The 20,605-nt window shown below is 44.7% G+C and overlaps 2 protein-coding genes across 14 annotated transcripts in view; one reads left to right on the top strand and one right to left on the bottom strand.

Moving 5' to 3' along the window:
• The first annotated feature begins 9,433 nt into the window (after positions 1–9,433).
• LOC102689264 (insulinoma-associated protein 2) lies at positions 9,434–12,729 on the top strand. The gene has a single exon (XM_015350101.2). It carries the CDS (start codon positions 9,625–9,627, stop codon positions 11,266–11,268), a length of 1,644 nt encoding a protein of 547 aa, XP_015205587.2. The 5' UTR covers positions 9,434–9,624; the 3' UTR covers positions 11,269–12,729.
• A 1,616-nt stretch (positions 12,730–14,345) lies between these two features.
• ralgapa1 (Ral GTPase activating protein catalytic subunit alpha 1) overlaps positions 14,346–20,605 on the bottom strand; it is a 64,943-nt gene continuing 58,683 nt past the window's right edge. For 5 of the 13 annotated variants that reach the window (XM_015350327.2, XM_015350335.2, XM_015350330.2 and 2 more), the window contains 2 exons: positions 18,005–18,119; positions 14,346–16,872 (listed from right to left, as the gene is read on the bottom strand). In XM_015350327.2, the coding sequence (XP_015205813.2) occupies positions 16,785–16,872; positions 18,005–18,119 (203 nt within the window). In that variant the 3' untranslated portion in view covers positions 14,346–16,784. Of the gene's footprint in view, positions 16,873–17,793; positions 17,903–18,004; positions 18,120–19,824; positions 19,856–20,605 lie in introns of those variants that run through there. The other 8 variants (XM_015350329.2, XM_015350339.2, XM_015350337.2 and 5 more) reach the window with 5 other exon arrangements.

The raw sequence follows: 20,605 nt of genomic DNA, 5'->3' as shown, positions 1-20,605 counted from the left end.
ATACTGACCACCGAAGCAGACAGGCCTGTCACTTTCTTAACACGATTAAACTACGGCTTTTGCCTCCTGTAAAGGTGAGAAGGGGACTAAAGAAAAGCCTGATGGAAATTATACAGTACATCCTTACGTTGACCTCTGTGGGTGTGAATGGCAGATGAGTTTTTAAACAGGCCGTGGCAATGCTGTACCGGACACAGCAGGACGTCTCTGCTGCTGCTTTGCAGGTGCCTTAATACCTTCTCAGATAGCTCACCACCTTTTGAGAGGGTGGAAAGATTGACCGCCCCCACTCTCTGTCTCTTTCCCTGGAGGAAGCTGTGAGGTGGGTTACGCCTGAAAGCTGCCGTGTCCTAGCAGGACCGTCAGTCAGCTGAGTCCATGTGTACTGAATTTCTGTGCTGCTTCGGCGTTTTGCTGCAAAACTCAGTTCAACTGCAATGAACTCTTTCACTGAGGGACAGTTGTTGTTTTTTCGAAGCTGCTTTAAAATGCGTAGTTCTTTCCTATCCTCATCTGTTAGCGCCAGGCGTCCTCTTGCCAAACGGCCTCCCACTTCCCCGCGCTGAGGTGGCTGACATTCCCGCAGTGGGAGAGTCCGGGGAATCCCTGCAGCTGGAGCTTCCAGGCAGGACGGCTCCGCGCAGGGCCTGAGCCCAGGGGCTGCAGCCTGTGGGAACTGGCGTTCCAGCTGGGCCTCCGAGCTCCGGCTCCCAGCAGCTCCTGGGGCCTGGCGGGAGCACACCCACTGGGTGGGGCAGACACTGCTGTGAGTCAGAGCCAGGGCTGGGATGCAAATCCACGCAAGGCCATACTGCCGCGATTAAGCAAGAAATTAGCCGTGCGCCCAGCGAGTGGGTGATGCAGCTGACTAGATGTGTACGGTTTGTGAAATTACCCGCCCAGGGTTTTATTCTGCGGTCTGATATAGTGATTCCTGGGACAGCTGGGCTGGAGCTGTCTATGGGAAAGCTGCAGTGCACTTTACAATGTGCAGGAACATCTCTGTATGAAGCTATTGGCTCCTGAACGAAACGAAGGGACAAAATGCATTAATTACATTTTGAACACAGATGAGCTTTGCTAAAGGAAACAGGTAAATGGCAATGTTCTCTTGCTGATGTGTCTCGAAACGGCTTTAACATCAAGGAGGACAAAGATATTTTCTTACAGAAAAGCGCCCATTGATCCATGATCCAAGAGAGCCCATGCAATAAGCACTGCTGGACATCAGGGCCCAGTGTGCAGCTCTGGAGGAGCCGGATGAAAAGCCAGGGGCTACGAGTCCAGCAGTGGTGAACATGCAGCACTGCACAGAGAACAGAGGACATTGATTCAACACACAAATTCAACAAAATAGCTGTTTAAATAGCTGCTAGGCATTTCATGTCTCATCATGGATCAGTCTTTACGCTCGTTACACCATGACACCGGGAAACTCCTCTGCGAGACGGAGATCTGCAGACACCATGGCTAGTCCTGATGTCTTAGTACTATCGATGTCTGCGCTTGAAGTTCACAGGTTCTCACAGCACATTTGGCTGTTGTTTGATGGGTGTTTGAGCTGAAACATCCAAAGTCACAGGTTAGACTTGTAGAGTTTACAAATCCAAGCCTGGATTTCTTGCAGATAATCTGAGCTTCTTTAAATGATGTGAAAACTCTACTTTTGGGCAAATGTTTAGTATGTACTGTAGGTTACATTTCTTATATTTTATATACATAATTAATTGTCATTCCTGTTACGGAATATATGGCTATTAGTAGCATTCTAGTCAATAGTGACGGTACCTCCACTATCACTGCTCTCCATTATCTGCCTGTTAGCCAGTTCTCAATCCACGTGCACTCCCAAGGACACCTGCATATGGAATCGAACCCTGACATGAAACTAATGGAGTTTACAACAGAAGTTTCAGAGCAAGGTTAGATCCTATCTCACAGACCTCAGCATGCCTGCGTACAGTATATAAGGACTTAATTCTCCTATCTCTCACCCTCTCCCCCACCTCCCCCCCTACACCCCTGTAGCAGCTCCCCAGCTCATTCCTCGCAATAGGGAGGGGATCTGGGCAGCCTTATCCTCACAGCTAGGCCAGCACTCCCTCAGCCAGGTGAGTCACTCCACATACTCATCATATTTCAGCCCCTTATCGCCTTCATTAGGATCTAGCCAAACTAGATATACTGAAATACTGTATCATAGATAGCTGTTAACCCTGAAGGCAGATACTCAAAAACAGAAATTGGTTCCTGCTGAAGTAACCCAAAGCATCACACACGATTCAGTCCCATTGTCGCCCAAAATGACATCGGAAAGCACCTACTGGCTGAAAACCTAAAACTATAAAAACGATCAGATGGAGGAAATTTTAAATCACCCCTCCCAGACAGCAGGGAGTAGGTAGCCCTAAGGAATGACCAGGGCTCTGGACTAGAGGGTTGTGGGTTCAAATCCCAGGAGAAACACTGCTGCTGGAGCCTTGAACTCTGAGCTTCACCCAGATCGATCCAGTCTTGGCTCTGCTGTGTAAATGGCTGTCCAGGCCATCGCTGTTAACAAGAGCCTGTTCTTAATGGGCTGAAGTAAAGAGTCAAAAACATCTCTATCTCTACCAGACATCTCTCTCTATAAGACCAAGCCTAATGTGTCTCAATTCATCACTGTTAGTAAAACAGGATTACCAGAGGAAGAACGATAACCAGACACTTTTTTGTGATACAAGGAAAAAAAATGACAATGCTTAATTTTAAACCAGGATAAAATATTCACTCCAGGTTGTGTTTTATTTAGTCAATAAACATTCCTTATTAGGAGATACTAGAAGTCCAGAGAAATGTGAAAATGTTGCTTTGGCCTAGTCTTAGCAGCCTGCATCAGGACAGGATCTCCAGGAATGTGACCAGAGACGTCCCCGAGTGAGGAATTTCCCTTTGTCAAGCCAGCTGTGTGAGCACTAAGGAATCACAGGACAGAAATCCCGTTTAACAGGCTGTTCAGCAGCAGAGGTGATTTCTCCAGCGCGCCTTTTGGGATCTCCTTTCAACTTCAAATTGTTTAAATTTAGAACATCTGTAAAGGCTGTGTACAGTGAGTGACAAGAATGCCTTTGCCACTTCACACACTGTAGTGCTGTGCAAAGTGAGTCACTCTTATCCACCCTGCTGGAGCACGCCCTGTTTCTGATACTGTGTCATGATGATGCAGCTGTGAGCCCGTGCAGACACAGTTTGGCTCAGACAGTATTTTGGGCCCAGGCAGGGGAGCTGTGACTCTCAGTCCTGGTTCTGGAGTGCCCTTATGTCCGCTGGTGTTTGCTCCCACGACACGAGGGCCTTATCCCCCACTGCTGTCCGCCGCCAGTAGTGTAGACGAGAGACACTGTACATCGGGCTGCGCGGGACTGCGGGACCGGAAGTTTACCACTAGGTGGAGACATCTCTTTGGCACAGTATTCAGCAGTACTTTATTAAAACACATCTGTAATACATTCTAATCATTAGCAGACAGGATAATTATCACTATAAAACATCATACCAATCATAGATAATGTACGTTTTTTAGCAGTACAATAGAGTACTGTTAATGAAATGTAGATTTAGACTAAATTAGCCTTGCGATATTTTCTTTTCATATTGATGATCAATTTGCTTATTTTTTTAAATAAAAGCGTGTTTTTTATTTGGATGTTCTGTACTGTCTACTTTCTCTGAACAGTCACACAAGACTGTAATTTCAAAGTAAAACAAAACTGCAGGTCACTGCAAGGACTTTAATCCTGACCTCTGTTCCTTCTACACCCGATTTGACTCCTTGACTTGACAGTGCGGAAGCTGGAATATTTGAAATGCGTTAAGTGCCTAAAACTGCTAAACAACATCAATCATATGGAAAGTTTTTTTCTGGTATAAGTCAAATGTTATTCATTTTATAATTTACCCATGTACTCATTGCATTGAACGGGACCTTTTTGTTTTTAGATGTCGGTAAAATTTTAAATTAAGAACGCGGGCTGCGAAACGTAACGTACAGCATTATAAAACTTTGCAATCCCTTTGTTTTGTCAACTAAAAACGTCTGTTGGCGCCCTCTTGTGGGGCACCCGAGTAATGCAGAAAAATGAATAAATTAGGAGTGTTCTCCTGAGTACAAGAACACGGAGCTCTTGCGAGACATTATTACACGCAAACATGAAGCAGTCAAGTGCATCCCCCAAGCAGGACCCCGTGCCTGAAAGAGACCTACACCGCTCTTTCGAATTGAACTTTAAGCAAATATATAATGGACACAGAGTGGTACGCAGACTGTCTATAGATGTAGAACAATTAAACCCCGAGCAAATAAAATGTTCATAAAGGTTTATATAAAAATACTGTCAGTGCAACTCCTACACGTAATGATCAGCACTTAAAGTGAAAAGGTCGACTGGTGTTTCTTTTTACGAACAGCAACGGATTCATTTCGTTAAGTAAATCGAGGAATAGAGTGCTCACTTCTCGCACTAGCAATAAAAGTAGACTTGGAAAGAACGGAACGTTAATTTTGCTGTGAATCTCATATCTTATTTTTCAGACACCGTCACTGCTGTTTACGGGTCGTTTCCGGCAAAACGCGTTATCAGTGACCCTGTCATCCTGCCTGGGGATTAAATTTGCGCCTCTTCCCCCTAACATTATTCAAAATGATTACTGCAATCAAAACAGAAATACTCGGCGCCTCTCGCCGCCTGGGTCGGTCGAACGCTGGCGCTAATTAGCAACAATTAATTTTTAATTACAAAGCAAACGGCGGCCCTTCTGCCTGCCGGAGCGTGTAGGTGCGGGAGCTGTCCGCTTCCCGCAGTGCTGAACGTCGCCTCGGATCAGCGCTGCTCCGGCAGGCCAGTCGTCATGCGGGATCGCGCCAGCCCTCCAGCAGCGACAGAATAACGACCCTCCCCGGCAGAAACGCGGCTGCTTAGATTTCGTTAAGCAAATGATTACAGGTTTCGAAGCGCATTCCTACGTGCTGCTAGCGGGGGATTGATTAACTATTTCGGTGATTTGGAAGCCTCATGCTGGAGGAGGAGAAGCCCAGAATGTTACTTAAGCGGGATAAAAGAAATAAATCAATACACTCATCTTTGACAGTCTGCTCACTTATCCGAAGGGTGGGTCGCACTGGGGGGGGTCATGTAAACCTCATGTAAACCTCCCGCTGTCTAATTAGAGTGCATGAACTCCGTGGGGTCAGAAATGTAGAATGGTTCTTTTCATGTAACTGGTCGGCGAACGTGAATTCGTATTTTTTTTAAGGAGGGAGGTATAAATACGGTATTACGGATACATTAACAAACACCCCTGAAATAAACTGTTGACTGCACAGCGTACAGGCAGAAACCTGGCCGACGTGACCTGTCACTTCGTGAAGCAGCATGTGAACCGCGCTCTGTCTGTCTGGTGAAAACACAAGTAGACTTTTTGCATCAAACAAACATGGAAATGATACACAGTGAACAGAAGGTCTCTTACAGGATGGAGTGTACCAGATCTTCATGGCTAGATCTTCATTCACACCAATGAATGAAGATCTAGCAAAGCCAAAAGAAATGTGGATTTGGATACGGATTACTGCTCACAGAATCGATCAGTTTGAATATTCTTTCAGAAAGAAGAAGAAATTTTAGATGGGACAACTCCAGTTTTAGAGGAGCTGTGCGGTTGTACTGATGTTTTGCCCGCACGGTTAAAACGCCTCTTTACTCTGCGGGCCTGGACGATCTGAACTGCTCCTGTACCGCCGTCCTTGCGCACGGGCAATGGCACGCACAGGAGGGGCCACCTTCAACCAGTCTGCTTCATTCTGGTATGGCTTGCTGAATATCTGCTTCCCAGCTCAGCGCTGCTCTCTCATGGCAATCTCTGCTGTGTCAATTAGGTCCAGGAGTGTCCAAAGGTCGCCGTCTGGAATGCACGCCTCCCCGAATATAAACTTCAGGGCGGGACAGGTCCTGGCAACATTATATTAACTGTCAACGGCCTGTGCTTTCAATTTCGCAAATTCGTTTGCAAATAAGCGGCAATGCTCTATTTCAGAGAAAGCCCGAATCACCAGCTACAACGCTCTCCGCTGATCCTCTGGCAGCATCTGTGTTAATTTATGTTCCAGTCACCCCCCCTACACACACACACACTGGCCATTCTGTGGCCGCAGGAATGAGGCTGTCTGTGCGGCTCTGATCTCTTATCGGCGCTCGCAGCCCCGGCGGGGAGGTGGCAGGCCGCCGGCCCGCTCTGTCCCGCTGGCGGGTTATCAGTGGTGGAAGCTGCCTGCAGATGTGGTCCCACGCTCCATCCTCTCAACGGCGTTAGCTCCACCACCCTTCTGCTGGGAAGATAGCGGAGGATCCTCACTTGGGAAAAGGCAAATAAAGTCGTTCCCATCATTTTGTGCCGCGGGGCCCGAATGGGAGCGATCCGCAGGAAATTAGTTGTGTGGCGCTCAGGCCCCCAGTCCAATCACTGCTCTCACCCTCATTGCGGCTGCAGGCCTCGCAGGCAGGAATCGATTTTGAAGAGTCCACAGCACTTTGATTATGTCATTAATCCACCCGTCCATCCGCGCAAACGCGCTACATCTCGAATGAAAGAATCCCCAGGATAACAACTGATTAGCCCTCAGACTGAAATTGTGATAGTTTACACGAAGAATATAAGAATAAGAACAAGAACAAGAACAAGAACAAGAACAAGAACAAGAATAACTGAATTAACAGTCTCAACTCCTATTATAAACTTATTTGTGTAGGTTTGTTTTTTCATTTTAATTTTTTTTCGCACATTTGTGAAGAATTAGGGGACAAACAGCACAAAGAGGTGTATTGCTGTCCGAGGCTCGTCGTGCGGACAGATGCTTTATTACTCACAATAAAGCCACGTCTTCCCGAAGTCACGACGTTAATGCGCTGTGTTCCGACACCAAGAGGTCGCACGCGTCTAGCCAGAAGCAGGGGTGAGGGAGAAACATGAAATAACTAATGGAGTATCTGTTAGGATCTCACCAATTAAATGCGCCTACGAAGGGGCTCTGCTAATGGACGTCTGAAAGGAAGATTACATTAAGTCGAGTTGCAGTTTGAATTAAACTGCTTAATCATGCATCTAACATTCATTAGTGGCTGTGCAGTGTGCATTCTGGTGGCATTAATGAAAGATCAGGTAAAGTGCATCGAATGGAGAGATTAAGATGGTAGCCTGCTTACAAATGTCCAATCATGCGGGATGCCGTAAGATCAATCACGTCAAAAGAATCCCGGCATCATAATTACTAATCTGGTACACAGAAAATGCGTATAATAACTATCACAAAATTCCGAGAAAGGTTAAAAATTATGAGCACTCTGGAGCACAGCACCAAACACCGAATCACATTAGGTTAGGTGATAAAAATCTGTTTTGCCTCGCGTTTAGCCCAATTTTTTCTTTTGATATTCCGACAAAGGATGTCAGAAAAACAAAAAGAAAAAGAAAAAGAAAAAGAAAGTAATGAAAGTAATGATCTGAGGAATCGTTTTTACTTTGCCTTTAGGGTTTGGTAAGAACCACAAAGGTGACAAAAAAGCTCCTATCATACAATATGTCGTCCCACATTAAGCAGGGGTCTGGAGGTGTGCGAGAAGCTGTCCGGTGGGCACTCTGAGGACGGATACGGTCTAACTGATATCGCATTCGATGACAAACTGAACTGCAAAACTCCTTCACTGCAAACTCATACCCAGTCGAGAGTCCTCATTGGACACAGTCCGTATTGCCGTGTAACTTCATATTTCCGATGCTTATATGCCGTTACCACATCACCGCTATCCCGGTTTAGGGAATACTCAGATTCCCACGGAATGTGACGTGGCAGAGACTCTTTCCGGGAGAGCTCGCTTCGCCGTGCTCGTGAATTAAATCAGGCAGAAAGGCGATCCGAGGCCGTGACAGCGACAGACGTGTGAGCCGACTCTGGACTTTCCACATCAGAACAGGACCGTCAGTAAAATAGCCTGTGCGTTGAAATGATTTCAATAGGCTTCGCATTAAAGTAGAATTCTTACAGAATTTATTTAAACAGAAAACATGTTTTTTTTGCTCTTTACTCGCATTATGATAGAAGAAAAGAAATTTATTTAATTGAAATTAAAACGCAACTTTTCATTAAGCTTAGACATGGAGCAGGCTACTTGTATTTGTGTTAATACTGCAAATTGATGCTTCTGTTCAAAACATCGGGTGTATTTCATTGTGATTCCGAATTTAAACATATATATGACAATTAATACCGGTGATGTGCACATTATAAAATATTTCTGTGATTAGAAACAGAATTTAGCAACCTTCATTGTAAGTCTTGACTCGCCACGATGTGTGGGGTTTAAGCTTCAGTACGGCTACTCTGAAAACGTCAGGTACGCTTATGCATAGAATAAATGTTTAAACAGTTTACTTGTGCCATTCATTCAGAAAAAAAGAACTACAATTTCGATGTGTAACAATTCCGATATGTTGTGTAAAATTTGCACCGTCTAAACCTGTAAGAGACGATTAAATCGCTCTTGCTCCTTATTCCAATGTTTGCAGTCCCTTACCTCAATCGCAGATATTTAAGCACTTTGGTGTCTCGACCTCCGTCAGACACCTTTCCTGGAAGGTGAACTGCCCCGCGGCACCTGCGAGGAGAGTGTGTTTCGCGAGAAACTGTGAACACAGACACCACACTACCGCGAACCGGCCGTGTGCTGGCGTGTGAATCCTGCACGGTCCTGTTCTCCCACGAGCAATTCGGAATTAGACATCGGTAGGACTGGTTAACGACCACTTCGTTTATGCTGGCGAGGTGATCATTGTAAAAACTTTCTGGCTCTTTTGTGTATTATCCTCTCCGTACTATTATCCTCTGAAATAGAGCCCATACTAGCTGCTACAAAGAAGGGGGGGCGCGTCGGTGTAACGCAGGCACGGACAAGAAAAACAAACTTCTTCTTGACATCTTGTACTTGCAACGACGTTGCTTAACTGTACTGCTTTCGATCCGAAACAGTGTTTGGAAGGAAATGGAACAGTTACTGACAAAATGGGAGTTTTAATTCGAGTTACTGATAAAAGCTGAAAAACGAGTAGCCCAACTTTCAGTCTATAGTATAGATGCGTTTCCTAAGCAGCAGTTATTTCAGCTGGTGTCTGATCTAATAGGGAATATGAATATTTACACTAACATGATTCGTGTTTTCAGGAGCTATGTTGAAAACATAGCCACGTTTGTCACAAAAACAATACTTTCGCCCGAATGTAATTGTCGGGGGCATGTTACAAACGTTATAAACATCGTTACGGATTAAGGTCTACTTGTGAATTGACGTGAATACTTAATCCAGCAGGCTCCTCCCAGTTCTGGTCCCTCTCGTCTTCGGGCCCAGCTAGCCCCTTCTGATTACTGATTGGACAGGGCTTTGACACCGATAGTGACTTCACGAAAAACAAAAGGCAGCACCAACGATAAAAAACAAGCCCCGATCTCTGGGGCGGCAGAGACCAGCGCCGGCTCTCCACGTGCGCTCCGACAGCCCCGACCCGCGCCCACAGCTCTTCTCCAGGCGGGCTGAAACCATGCCGAGGGGATTTTTAGTGAAAAGGAGCAAACGGACTTGCCCGGCATCTTACAGAGTGCGCGGCGAGGACCGAGAGCCGCCTCATCTGGTCCAGCCCTCGCAGACCGCGGAGGCGCACGCCGCCGTGTCCCCTGCCAACCTGGGCTCAGGTGCGCCGGCGTCCGCAGCCTCTCCGGAGAGTGGAGCCCCTTCTCCCGCAGGGGGGGCGCAAACACGGCCGGCAGAGAGCGCGGAGAGGGCGGGGAACAGTGTGATCGCAGCCGACCCCCCCCAGCCCAAGTTTGCCGCTCCCGACCACGGCTCTCCCGGCCGGGCCGACGCCTCCTACAGCCCGATGAAGCCCGTAGGCGCGGAGCTGAGGAAATCGTTTTTTGAGAGGTGCCTGAACTCACCCGCGTCGGCCGAGTCCTTCCCCGGCAGCACGCCGGTGTCCCCCATAGAAAGGCTCCTGATGCAGCACTCCCACTTCCCGCCTTCAGAGGTCCAAATGGAAACACCTGTGCGGCTGTTCTCGCCTCTGCACCCCTCCATGAAGCGGGCCTGCCCGCACGGCGCGGACCGCAGGGGGAAACCTCCGGCGAAGAAGCCGAAGGCGATGAGAAAACTCCACTTCGAGGACGAGGTGACCACCTCGCCGGTCCTTGGGTTGAAGATCAAGAAAGAGAGCCCGGAGCCCAGAGCGGCGCCTCCCGCGGGGAGCGGGAAGCCCCTGGGCGAGTTCATCTGCCAGCTCTGCAAGGAAGAGTACCCCGACCCCTTCTCTCTCGCACAGCACAAGTGCTCCCGGATAGTCCGGGTGGAGTACCGCTGCCCCGAGTGCAACAAGGTCTTCAGCTGCCCGGCCAACCTGGCGTCCCACCGCAGGTGGCACAAGCCGCGCCCCACCGGCAGCGGGGAGAGCCAGCCCGTCAGGAAGGCGGCCGAGAGCGCCGCCGACACGCCCCGCGCGGAGGGGAAGGAGAGCGATCAGCACCCCCGGGCGCCGGACAGCTCCGGGTGCGCCGCTCAGCAGCGCCCTGCGACAGACGCGGCCGCGGCGGCGGAGCAGCAGCAGCAGCGGTACCGGGCGCCTCAGGACAGCAGCGCCCTGCCTGCCGACCCGTGCTTCGCCCCGGCGGGGAAGTGCCTCGCCCAGCACCTGCAGAGCGTGGAGAGCTCCCGGGTGGTCGCTTGCGCCCAGGCTGCGGAGGCCACCGCCGCCACTTACCTGCCCGGCCCCGGCGGCGCCGAGGAGGTGTTCGAGTGCAGCTACTGCAGCAAGAAGTTCCGCAGGCAGGCTTACCTGAGGAAGCACCTAGCGGCGCACGAAACAGTCAGGTCGTCCTCGTACAGCCCGCTGGAAAGCGGCCAGATCACGTTTCCCTGCCCCCTCTGCGGCGCCCATTTCCCCTCGGCGGAGATCAGGGACAAGCACAGGATGTGGCATGCGGTGCGGGGAGAGATTCTCCTGGGCCCAGGGAAAGGCAGCAGGCCCCTGGGCAGGCAGGACCTCACGCAGGGCGAGCAGCAGATCTTCTCCTGCAAACACTGCCCTTCGACTTTCTTCAGCTCGCCAGGACTGACGAGGCACATCAACAAGTCGCACCCGACCGAGAGCCGCCAGGTGCTGCTGCTGCAGGTGCCCGTTCGGCCGGGCTGCTGACTCCCCGTGACCGTACCTGCGTCCGGACCGGCGCCAGCTGCAGCGGATCGCTTCCGAGCCGGACACGTTAGAAGTTCTCCTCTGTGTCCGTGAGATTCCTGCTGGGTTTTTTTTTTCTCACAGCAAATAACTCCGTACCACTATGATGTTTTCAATCAATCAAGAATATCATATCAAATGGATATATACATTATATTTAGCCATACTTAGGGTATTTTCGTTATTTCCAATAAAGACTAAAGGAAAATCAGAATAGGTTGGATCGCATTAGAAAACAGTTATTTTGTCGGGCTTTATATCTGAGGAAAGTACATGCTTAAGTATTGATGCTGTATATTGGTGTAGAATTAATTGTTGTGTTATAATAACTGAAAACAGAAAGCAATACACTGAACTCTGTATAAAGTAATCGCTGTGATTACACAAGCGCAAGGTAAGATTTACCTTGGCTCTTAAGTCCGTGTATCAGGAAGGCTGAGCTTAAAGAAGTGTTTACATTCTGATCAGCTGCGTTATATAGTGAAAACAGCCCGTATGTCTACAAGAACTCGTAATTTAAAATGATTTGTTTCGGGTTTACAAGAATGCAATTAATAACACATCGGAGCAAAATCCATGAAAAATCAGCCCATGGAATCTTACATTAAAATCTTATCAAACTGTAATTCCTATGGAAATTGAATGTTTGTTCAGTATAGGTGTAAGGCAGTGACAAACATTTTTTTAAAATAATATAAAATTATTTTTCCTACATAAAATAATACAATAAATCTGCTGGTGTGCACAGTGTTGGTGACAGGTATTATAATGTATTTATTTTTTGCAACATATAATCTGAGGTAATGTGCTTCTTAATGTCTATTCCATTATATATATATACCCTTACATTGTCCGTCTTAATTCAGTCATTTACATAATGTATATTTTTTCTATGTGGGGTGTAGAATATACTTAATTGAAAATTATTGTGCTAAACCATATCTATATATCCACATTATATATATTAACCAAAGGGTAATACAACGATTTTAAACACTAACTGTAACGTGTCGTCTATATCGTGTTGTATTGTATTTAGCCAAGGATTGTAAAACTGGTCCCTCTTACTCCCAGTACCCTGGAGTGCCAGCGCGTCACGGCGCGCTATCTGGGTCGTGTTCATAGGTTTGCAGCAGTGGTTCCTGCGAAACCGGTCTGATTTCAACGACAGCATTCCGGGGGACCGTCCAATATACCAATTCCGGTCTTTAAAACACGGAAGCCGAGATGAACTGACGCACAGATAACAAACTGAGTTTGTCTTTTACAAAAACAGTAATAATATACGAACACATACCAGTTTTATAACAGACTTGTATTATATTTTTTTAGCGTATTACTTTTATGGATAAGATCTGTTGAAAGTTCACACTGTATTTTATTACAATGCTGGCATCATTCTTAAGCTATTTTCGTATATTACAATAAATTTGAATTTTAACCTTTTGGTGGCTTCGATCACAAATGCTTGTTCCAGAAACTCAGGGAAAAGTGGAATCGTCCTGAATTTATCAGCCTATATCAACAAGATTGTGAAGAAAAAAGGTGATGGTCTAATAACGAGCTGTGCACACTAAACAATGTCACTTAGAGCATTTCTGGAGATCAGAAACATGCAGAGGAATGGTCACAGACTATAGAGCGCTACAAGGACTGGTGCTGGATTCACGTTCTTAATTAGCTGCTCCGATTACATGTTTGTTTTAATACACGCAGAGGGGTCTTACAAAACTAAAACTGAACTCTAGTGGCTCCCGTAATTTGTGTTCTAAAGTAGATCAATTTGTCATGGACGGTACCTTAAAATTCCACAGATACAGGCTGTTAATGATCTGGATTATGCTGAACATCAAGTTCATCTTTGTAAAATTTAAGTGGCTCAATTGTTCCTTATTCTATCTGGTGCTTCAAAGTGGTCCTTAGATGAAAGTCTAAATGGAGCAACCAGTGATTCACAGACCCTAGACCGGCCAGTTTCACTTAATCTACAGCCAAACACACTCCTCGCCAATGGTAAGCTCATCCAGTTTTTCAACCGTTAAGCCCTCAGGTAACTTAATTGTTCGTTGCTTGCTTGATTGAGCCCGCTTCACTCCATTTCAAGATCTTCCGAGGTTACGATTTTCAGGTTTCACATGCTCGAACTGGCTTTAAACCTAAACATTTTGCGTCCCGGTGAGACGACTTCCTTTTGTCCAGTTGAGCATCCAGGCTGTGGCGAAAACAGGAGCCGGAGCCACTCGGCCCCAGAGGAGCCCAGCCCGGCGCCTCTGAAGTCAGACCAGCAGCCTCGGTGGCATGTCCCGCCCGCCTGAAGGCTGGGAGCAGGAAGCCTCAGTGCTGGTGCAGGAGCTGAGCCAGGGCTGCAGTCAGCTGCAGTTTAACTACCACAGTAATTACCTTCATTCACAGCTCCTGGCATTGCTTTCCAGCAGCTGGAGACAGAAATTGAAAATGGATTACTTGTCAAAGCACAGTCAACCGGAATTGACTACAGTTAGGATTGAGCCCCAAACCGCTAAATGAAAAAGACATAGTCCTACTTTTGGCTATCATTAGGAAAGCTAGGATGAGACATAGTGGGAGAACAAATACCATCAAAAACGGACTCGGGTGCAATACGTTCAGGTGACTTTCCAAGTAAACGAACTCCATCACTGCAACAGAAAACATTTTCCAAGTGAAATGCTGCACAGTCCAGTACATTAAAGTATTGTAGTTAGTGGTTCATGAGAAAGGCGTTTAGTTGGCTCTTCCAACTAATTAGACTGGTGCAGGTGTGAAGACTCTTGTGCACTGCATTTTCCACAGGTTTCCATCATGAGTGTCAAGGTAACCTGCTCATCACATCAACGTAGTATCTTAATATCCCCGTCTCTAGAACTCAGCAGCACTCTTCTTAAACCATAAGCTGAAGTAAAGCAGAAAAAAAAACGTTCACAACCTTTTTAATTACATAGGTCAAATGCAAGTAAAAAGACTTTTATCATTCCGTCATCCAATGCGATGTACTTTGAAAAAACACTACAGAACACAAATGGTAAGAATAGTTTTATTGTCAAATTAAATCGCACCTCCATTTTCTTTCCTTTACAGCCATTACAAATGTATAGATACTACATGTATGACAGTACTGTATAGATTTTATTTTCACACATGCAGTTAGTACTGATGTCATGCTGCATTTGGTTAGTAGTAACATATATTACTCAAAAGACTATTGATTGTGAGCCAAGGTTTTCCTTTTATATTATGCACACATTCCAAAAGCTGGAATACAGTATATATATATATTCACTGTTTTTATTTAGCAAAAAAAACCCTTAGAATGCTGCATGAGCTTTCTCTTCAAAATAATATAAAAATGGAAACTTTTTTACTTGTTTTCTTTATACGGGGGGGTGATCCCAACATTTGCATAAGTGTTTAACAGCTTTCATGTTTTGACAAGAATTTTCAGCGTAAACCATCCACAACAATTTGTATTAAAAAATGCTAAAGAAAAATTCACCTTTTGAACACCTGGACAAGTAATGGTGAGCTCCAACACCATTCCTGACCCATTTCTCACTTTAATTCCATCCAATGTCACACGACATTAAATGAAAATAGACATGAAATCAACAACAACAACAACAACAAAAAAAAACCATCCATACTGAATTCTTTAAAATGGACAGCATGTAAAACAAAACAAGCCAGCATTCTAAGAGTTAAAAAAATAAGTAAAATCTGTGCTGGTCAGAAAATGACCACAAATAATAAACCATTTTCTCTCTAAAAGAGAAGCTATTTCTGAACATAAAAAAGCACACAAAAAAAAACAATAGATGTACTTTTGTCAAATTCCTAACAGATACAAAGTTGGCAACTTCTGTAAGAGCTACATAGGTCACACAGGGTATCTGACAGCACTACTAACCTCCTTGATCCTCATTCAATAGCAACACACAGTATATAGATGTGCACTTTATCACAGCTGGGCAGTACTGTTCTCAGCTAATTTGGGAAACAAGGCAGCATTGTAGATGGTACAAGATTATTTCAAGTGCAGAGGTCCCAGAGCCATATTTAGTGCCACACAACAGTGCAAACTCTTGGTGTCTACTTTCCACAGGTTTCAGTAGTGCTGCTTTCTTATCTATAGAACACAGCCAATGGAAAATCGTGCCCTCCTACTGCATTGAGTTAGGAAACCACATATCTTGTAGTCTTGTTTAACCTCAAGAAGCAGATTTACATATTTCAGTCTTTTTTTATTTGCAATTTATAATCTTTAGGACAAGAGTAAGAATTTAATTTTAGAATGGGGTAGTCTCTTCCTTATAATACCAATACCCAATATTAAAACTACACAAAGGCTTATATAAAGGATATTCAGTCATTTCTGAAGAGGAACAACTCTTCATCTGGATGAAGACACAGCAGACTAGATTTAGTGGCCTGACGGAGTATACCAACTCAACACACACCAGCGCCAAGCTGCAAAACAAGCAGCTCTGCTGCACAAATGCGATCCACAAACAAAGACGTTCATTCTGTAACCTGCAGTTTACTTGCTCGTAGGTCACTAAAGGTTCATTCAACTTTTGTGCCATATTAAAAAACTAAATACATCAACGGGCCAGGTGATGTTAATTTATTTATGGATACCCGTCAGGTTAGGATGTTACATATTATACTCCTAATGCTTTCAAAACCTAAAAAGGAGGCCAATAATATTGTCATGGAAAGAACGTTACTATATTCTAGGGTGAGAAATATATTTTCTGAAGAATTTAACACTAAAGTCTATTAGAAAAGAATATGAGAAATTAAACTTGTTGAAAACAAAGAAGCCATTTTGTCTACTGTCTCGTAAAATGAAAACGTCAAAATGTCTGCGATTTTAATTTAGGTTTCATGCAATGGGGGTTCCCCAGTCCCTCCTCACACGCTGATGAGTTGGTTTTGCTTCAGACCCCTCTGTTTGGAATAAAAAAGTTGTGAACGTTACACGTATAAATGACTGCATTATGGAAGAAACAACAATCGTCAGTGTATAAAAAAGCTACACATTTGTATGCCAAGAAGCTTCAACCACTTTGTCATTTCCTTCTGTACAAATACTGCCACATATATTAGTGTGGAGGGAGAAAAATGGTTGCACCCATTTCATTTTAAAGCACAGTGGCAACAGCTAAAATAATACATTGGATGACAATATCATTGCATTATTTCAATAACAGGTTGCGTCAATGTGAATGCGCTAACTGCTTGTTCTGTGGAGGACACACACTGGAGATGAGCTTGTTGTTCTCGGACACAGGTGAGTGCTGCGAATCCGTACGTGTGCACAGGGATGCGCGTCCCTCCCGGCAGCAGCCGGGCGAGCGTCCGGGCCGTCTGTGGAGACGGGCAGGGGGCGGGGCGCCGGCGCTCAGGTCTTGTTCGCCGAGCCGGAGGAGCGGCGCAGCTTCATGGACATGCGGCTCTTGCTAGCACGAGGAGACATTGGTAAGGCTGAGTCGCTCCCGTCGGCCTGCGCTGCCGGGCCTTCTCCCTGCTGACTCTCGGGACATGAGCCTGCAAAGACAGCATGGGGCGGGGGGGTGAGGGAGGGGGGCATAGCCGTCAGAAGGGACTTGCCTGCCTGGCAGGGGGGCTGTTGAGAAATCTGCAAGCATTCTTTAGGACTGTCGGAAAAATGTGTGGCTGTGCTTGGGCATTGTGCACTGCATTCTTTTTAAAGCACCTACGCTGATGTGCTCTGTTAATGCATTTAACTGCACTCTCAGTTAAATTAGTCTCTAGTTTCCTGTCTCCCAGGGAGTGTGTGGGCACACTTTTGCTTGGTTATTAGAATCAAAAAGGGGCGTTGTTTATGCAGTTTATTCTCCTAGAAGGTGCTGTAGCTCTTCAATAATCCAGCCTTTTGCTACAGTAAACCCCAGTGTCTCCTTGGGGAGTGAAGCTCCCTTTATGATATCATTTGGTCTTTAAAACTATTTATTACTATTCTTTGCAAGTTTCCGAGCAGAATGACATTTAACAAAAATAAAACACAACATGTAAAGGGTTTCTTGGTGTATGGTTTCTTTTACTTGTTTAAATATCTATTTTTAACTGTAAAAGTACAATAACTGGAAGCAAAATTAATTTGATATGTCCTAAACAAAGTAAAAACAAAGTCTCCACAAACAGGTTTAAAAGAAAAATCAACTGCAAATACAACAGATAAAGGATGTACTTCTTATATTTAACAGTTAAACAGCCTGGCAATGTTTTTAAGGTATGTTGTTGTCAGCTATTCTACCTAGTTTATTCAAGTATAGTCTTGCAAACAGAACAATCACTTGCTGTCATTCAACAACTGCAAATCTACTGTATTGAGATAATCTACTGTGTCAAAAACAAAACAAAGACAAAGACCCAATCATTAGATTAGCTGTACACTATGTGAAACACAAAAAAAAGATGAGCCTGCATAAAATAACCTCTTCATACCTCACTTATAGCTTTGTATATTCCTGATGGACTTTTAAATATCAAACCACAAGAGACGCTAAAACTAATCAACACTCTTAAATCTGATGTCTTAAAGTGTACAAGTGAGCTGGAATAGTGTGTTGGGGTCAGGGAAGGAGCAGCAGCATCAGAACAGAAAGGAGGAAAAAAAACGAAGAAGGAATAATTGTGCCAATGTTGTTCAGCATACCATTCACAGCTAGCGTGAAAGACCTTCCGTTTCAAGCCTCTGCCCTTTACCTTGATGAGGCCAATGTTTTCTAGTGGAGGTTTGGGAAGGAGCAGAAATATCACAGCATTTCTCTCTTTGGTTGGAAATGAAGAAAAAATGTGACGCAAACAGAGATGGACAGGACAGGGGAGGGAGGAGAAAAACAACAACAACAACAAAAATTAAACAAAGGAAACAGGAGAGAGAAAGGGGAGAAGAGATAAAAGATAACAGGTGTGAGAAATGACACACAAGGCTGAAAGGGAATTAATAATAGGTGTGCGCAGAGCACAAGAGTAAGGGCTAGATCTCCTCATGTTATAACTTGTACACTGACACCCTACACACCGAGATGCTGATTGATGGACAAAGCAGTGACTGACTTACCCTTTCGGTCACGAACCGCCCATCAGAAACCTTTCCCTACAGTGGCTCCCGCACACACAGGCAGCCGAAGACAACACGCCACTAAGCGTTTCAGCTTTACTTGACAAACCAGGGGCTCTGCTTCGCTTGCTTGTTTATGTTTTTGCCGTTCAAGAACACCTTCCCACCAAGCCTGAAGCCAGCCAGTTAGTGGCCAAGAGCTGCTCGAGTCTGTGTGGGTGGGCGCCGCACACCGAGCGCTAGTTTCCACCGGCACGGCAGCGAACTGAGAGGCCCTGTGCCGCCACAGCAGCCCCTTCTCGCACACGTCACTGGCAATGCGCAGGCGTGAAAGTGGCTCATGTTTTTTCATCTTAGATTAAAAAACGAATTAGGCAGAAAAGATGAACGGTTCTTATTTCCAATTGGAAATAAAATCTGGTTGAAGTGAAATACATTGTGGAAGTATGCTGAACGACCGATGCTTCAGGAAGCGCAAACTGGGACTCCCCTCGTTAACTGAATTAAAAAACAGCCACGGATATGTGACTGAATAACGCGATTTGCTAATGTAGACAATTTTACGATGAGAAACGTAATGAGGTCCTTAAAAGTCTTTGCAGAAATAAAAAAAATGTTTTTCAGAGATGCAGGTTCATATTAGGTTAATGTGTTTTAAAAATCATAATTTGAAAAACTCTGTAATTTGCAAATCATTTGATTTGTACATACAGAAATTAGTGTTATATCATTTTGTGCACAAGGGCTTATCTGCAAGCTAAAGAGTATTGAATTGAGCTGAAAGAGTGCCTGTAGTAAATGATGATGTTTTTTTTTGTCTACTTAAGGTATATTTGTCAGATTCCCCTGAGATTATATCCTGGTACTCTTCTGCTTGCAAATACTCAAAAATAAAATGCTTCTGGGAGTCTTCCCAGTAGCTACTGTGTGAAAACAGACACTACAAACATGGAGTGTTAAAGGGTTGAGTGCATTCCCAGCTCTCGAGTGAGCGAGCTTTCCATGTCCAAACCCTCAGTTCACAGAACATTAGCACTAGACATAGCAGGTTAACACAGGTGAGAAGTGTTGGTAGTCCATGCCAAGAAACTCATTGTAAAACAAGAGGAGTTATTGGACTAATGGAAGTACAACAATAGTATTAATTAGTACTAATAACGGTGAGAGATTTAGGGTAAGACAGAGCCTCTACCACTGGCTGAACACAACCCCGAGTCAGGAGTTAGAGGGACATGCAGGCCTGGGGTTAGTGAGGGAACGATAAGAACAGTGCTCATCTTTTCTCCAAAGCAGAGTGAGATTTCGTTTAGTGTGGAGACAGAGGCATCGGAAAGAAGGACTTATAACTTGGTTATAGGCTAGGAAGTCATATACAAAGCAGCCTTTTTTGTTTCCAAACTCAAATGTCTTACCTTCAGACATACACAAGTGATAGTTAATGATCTAAAGGAAAAAACATAAGATAAACGAAAAAATAGAAAATGAAATAAAAAATAAATACAATCTCTCTTACTAGAAAGAATGAAGTGACCAAGACTGTTGACACTGCTGTGGAAATCAATCATATCTTTAAAAGGGAAGTGGTGCTTGATACTGAAAAATCAATCACCAAAAAAGAGGTCTTAGCCAAACCGAAAGAATGATTTGCACTGGACAGTACAAAGGTATGTAAACATTCAACCTCTATAGTATTCAGGATTAATAAAATATAATGAGAATCAATATTATAGACTTTTTTCCAGTAAAAAACTCCTTCATTTACAAAAATTGTAAATATACACAGCGGATATCCCTTTAATGAAGAAAAATAAAGACATACACAAAAAAATGAAAGGGTCATTAATGTACAAAACCCTATTCCAACACTATGAAGAAACTGAGTGCTGGATATAATATGACAAAATTCATGGATTTCATCTGTGCCTAATGCACTTAATCTGCTTAATAACCAATAAAACTGCAAAGTGCTGGGAATAAAGGATGCCTCTTTCGGGAAATGAGGATTCATTAAAAAAAGCATCCAGATTCAAGTACTGGATTTAACAATTAACTGACCTTCGTCAGTCAGATCGTAGGGCAGATTTTCTGAATGGAGAGGTACTTTGGGTGCAGCAAAGTCTTCCTAAATGTTAGAGAAGTTCACCGACACCACAGTGACAGCAGGAGATGGTCGGGATATGCGTCTTAAAAAGG

The sequence above is a fragment of the Lepisosteus oculatus genome, chromosome 8 (genome assembly GCF_040954835.1).
Source record: "Lepisosteus oculatus isolate fLepOcu1 chromosome 8, fLepOcu1.hap2, whole genome shotgun sequence".
NCBI lineage: Eukaryota > Metazoa > Chordata > Actinopteri > Semionotiformes > Lepisosteidae > Lepisosteus > Lepisosteus oculatus.
Note: the sequence above shows the minus strand (reverse complement) of the source record. Positions and strands in the feature narration are given on the sequence as shown.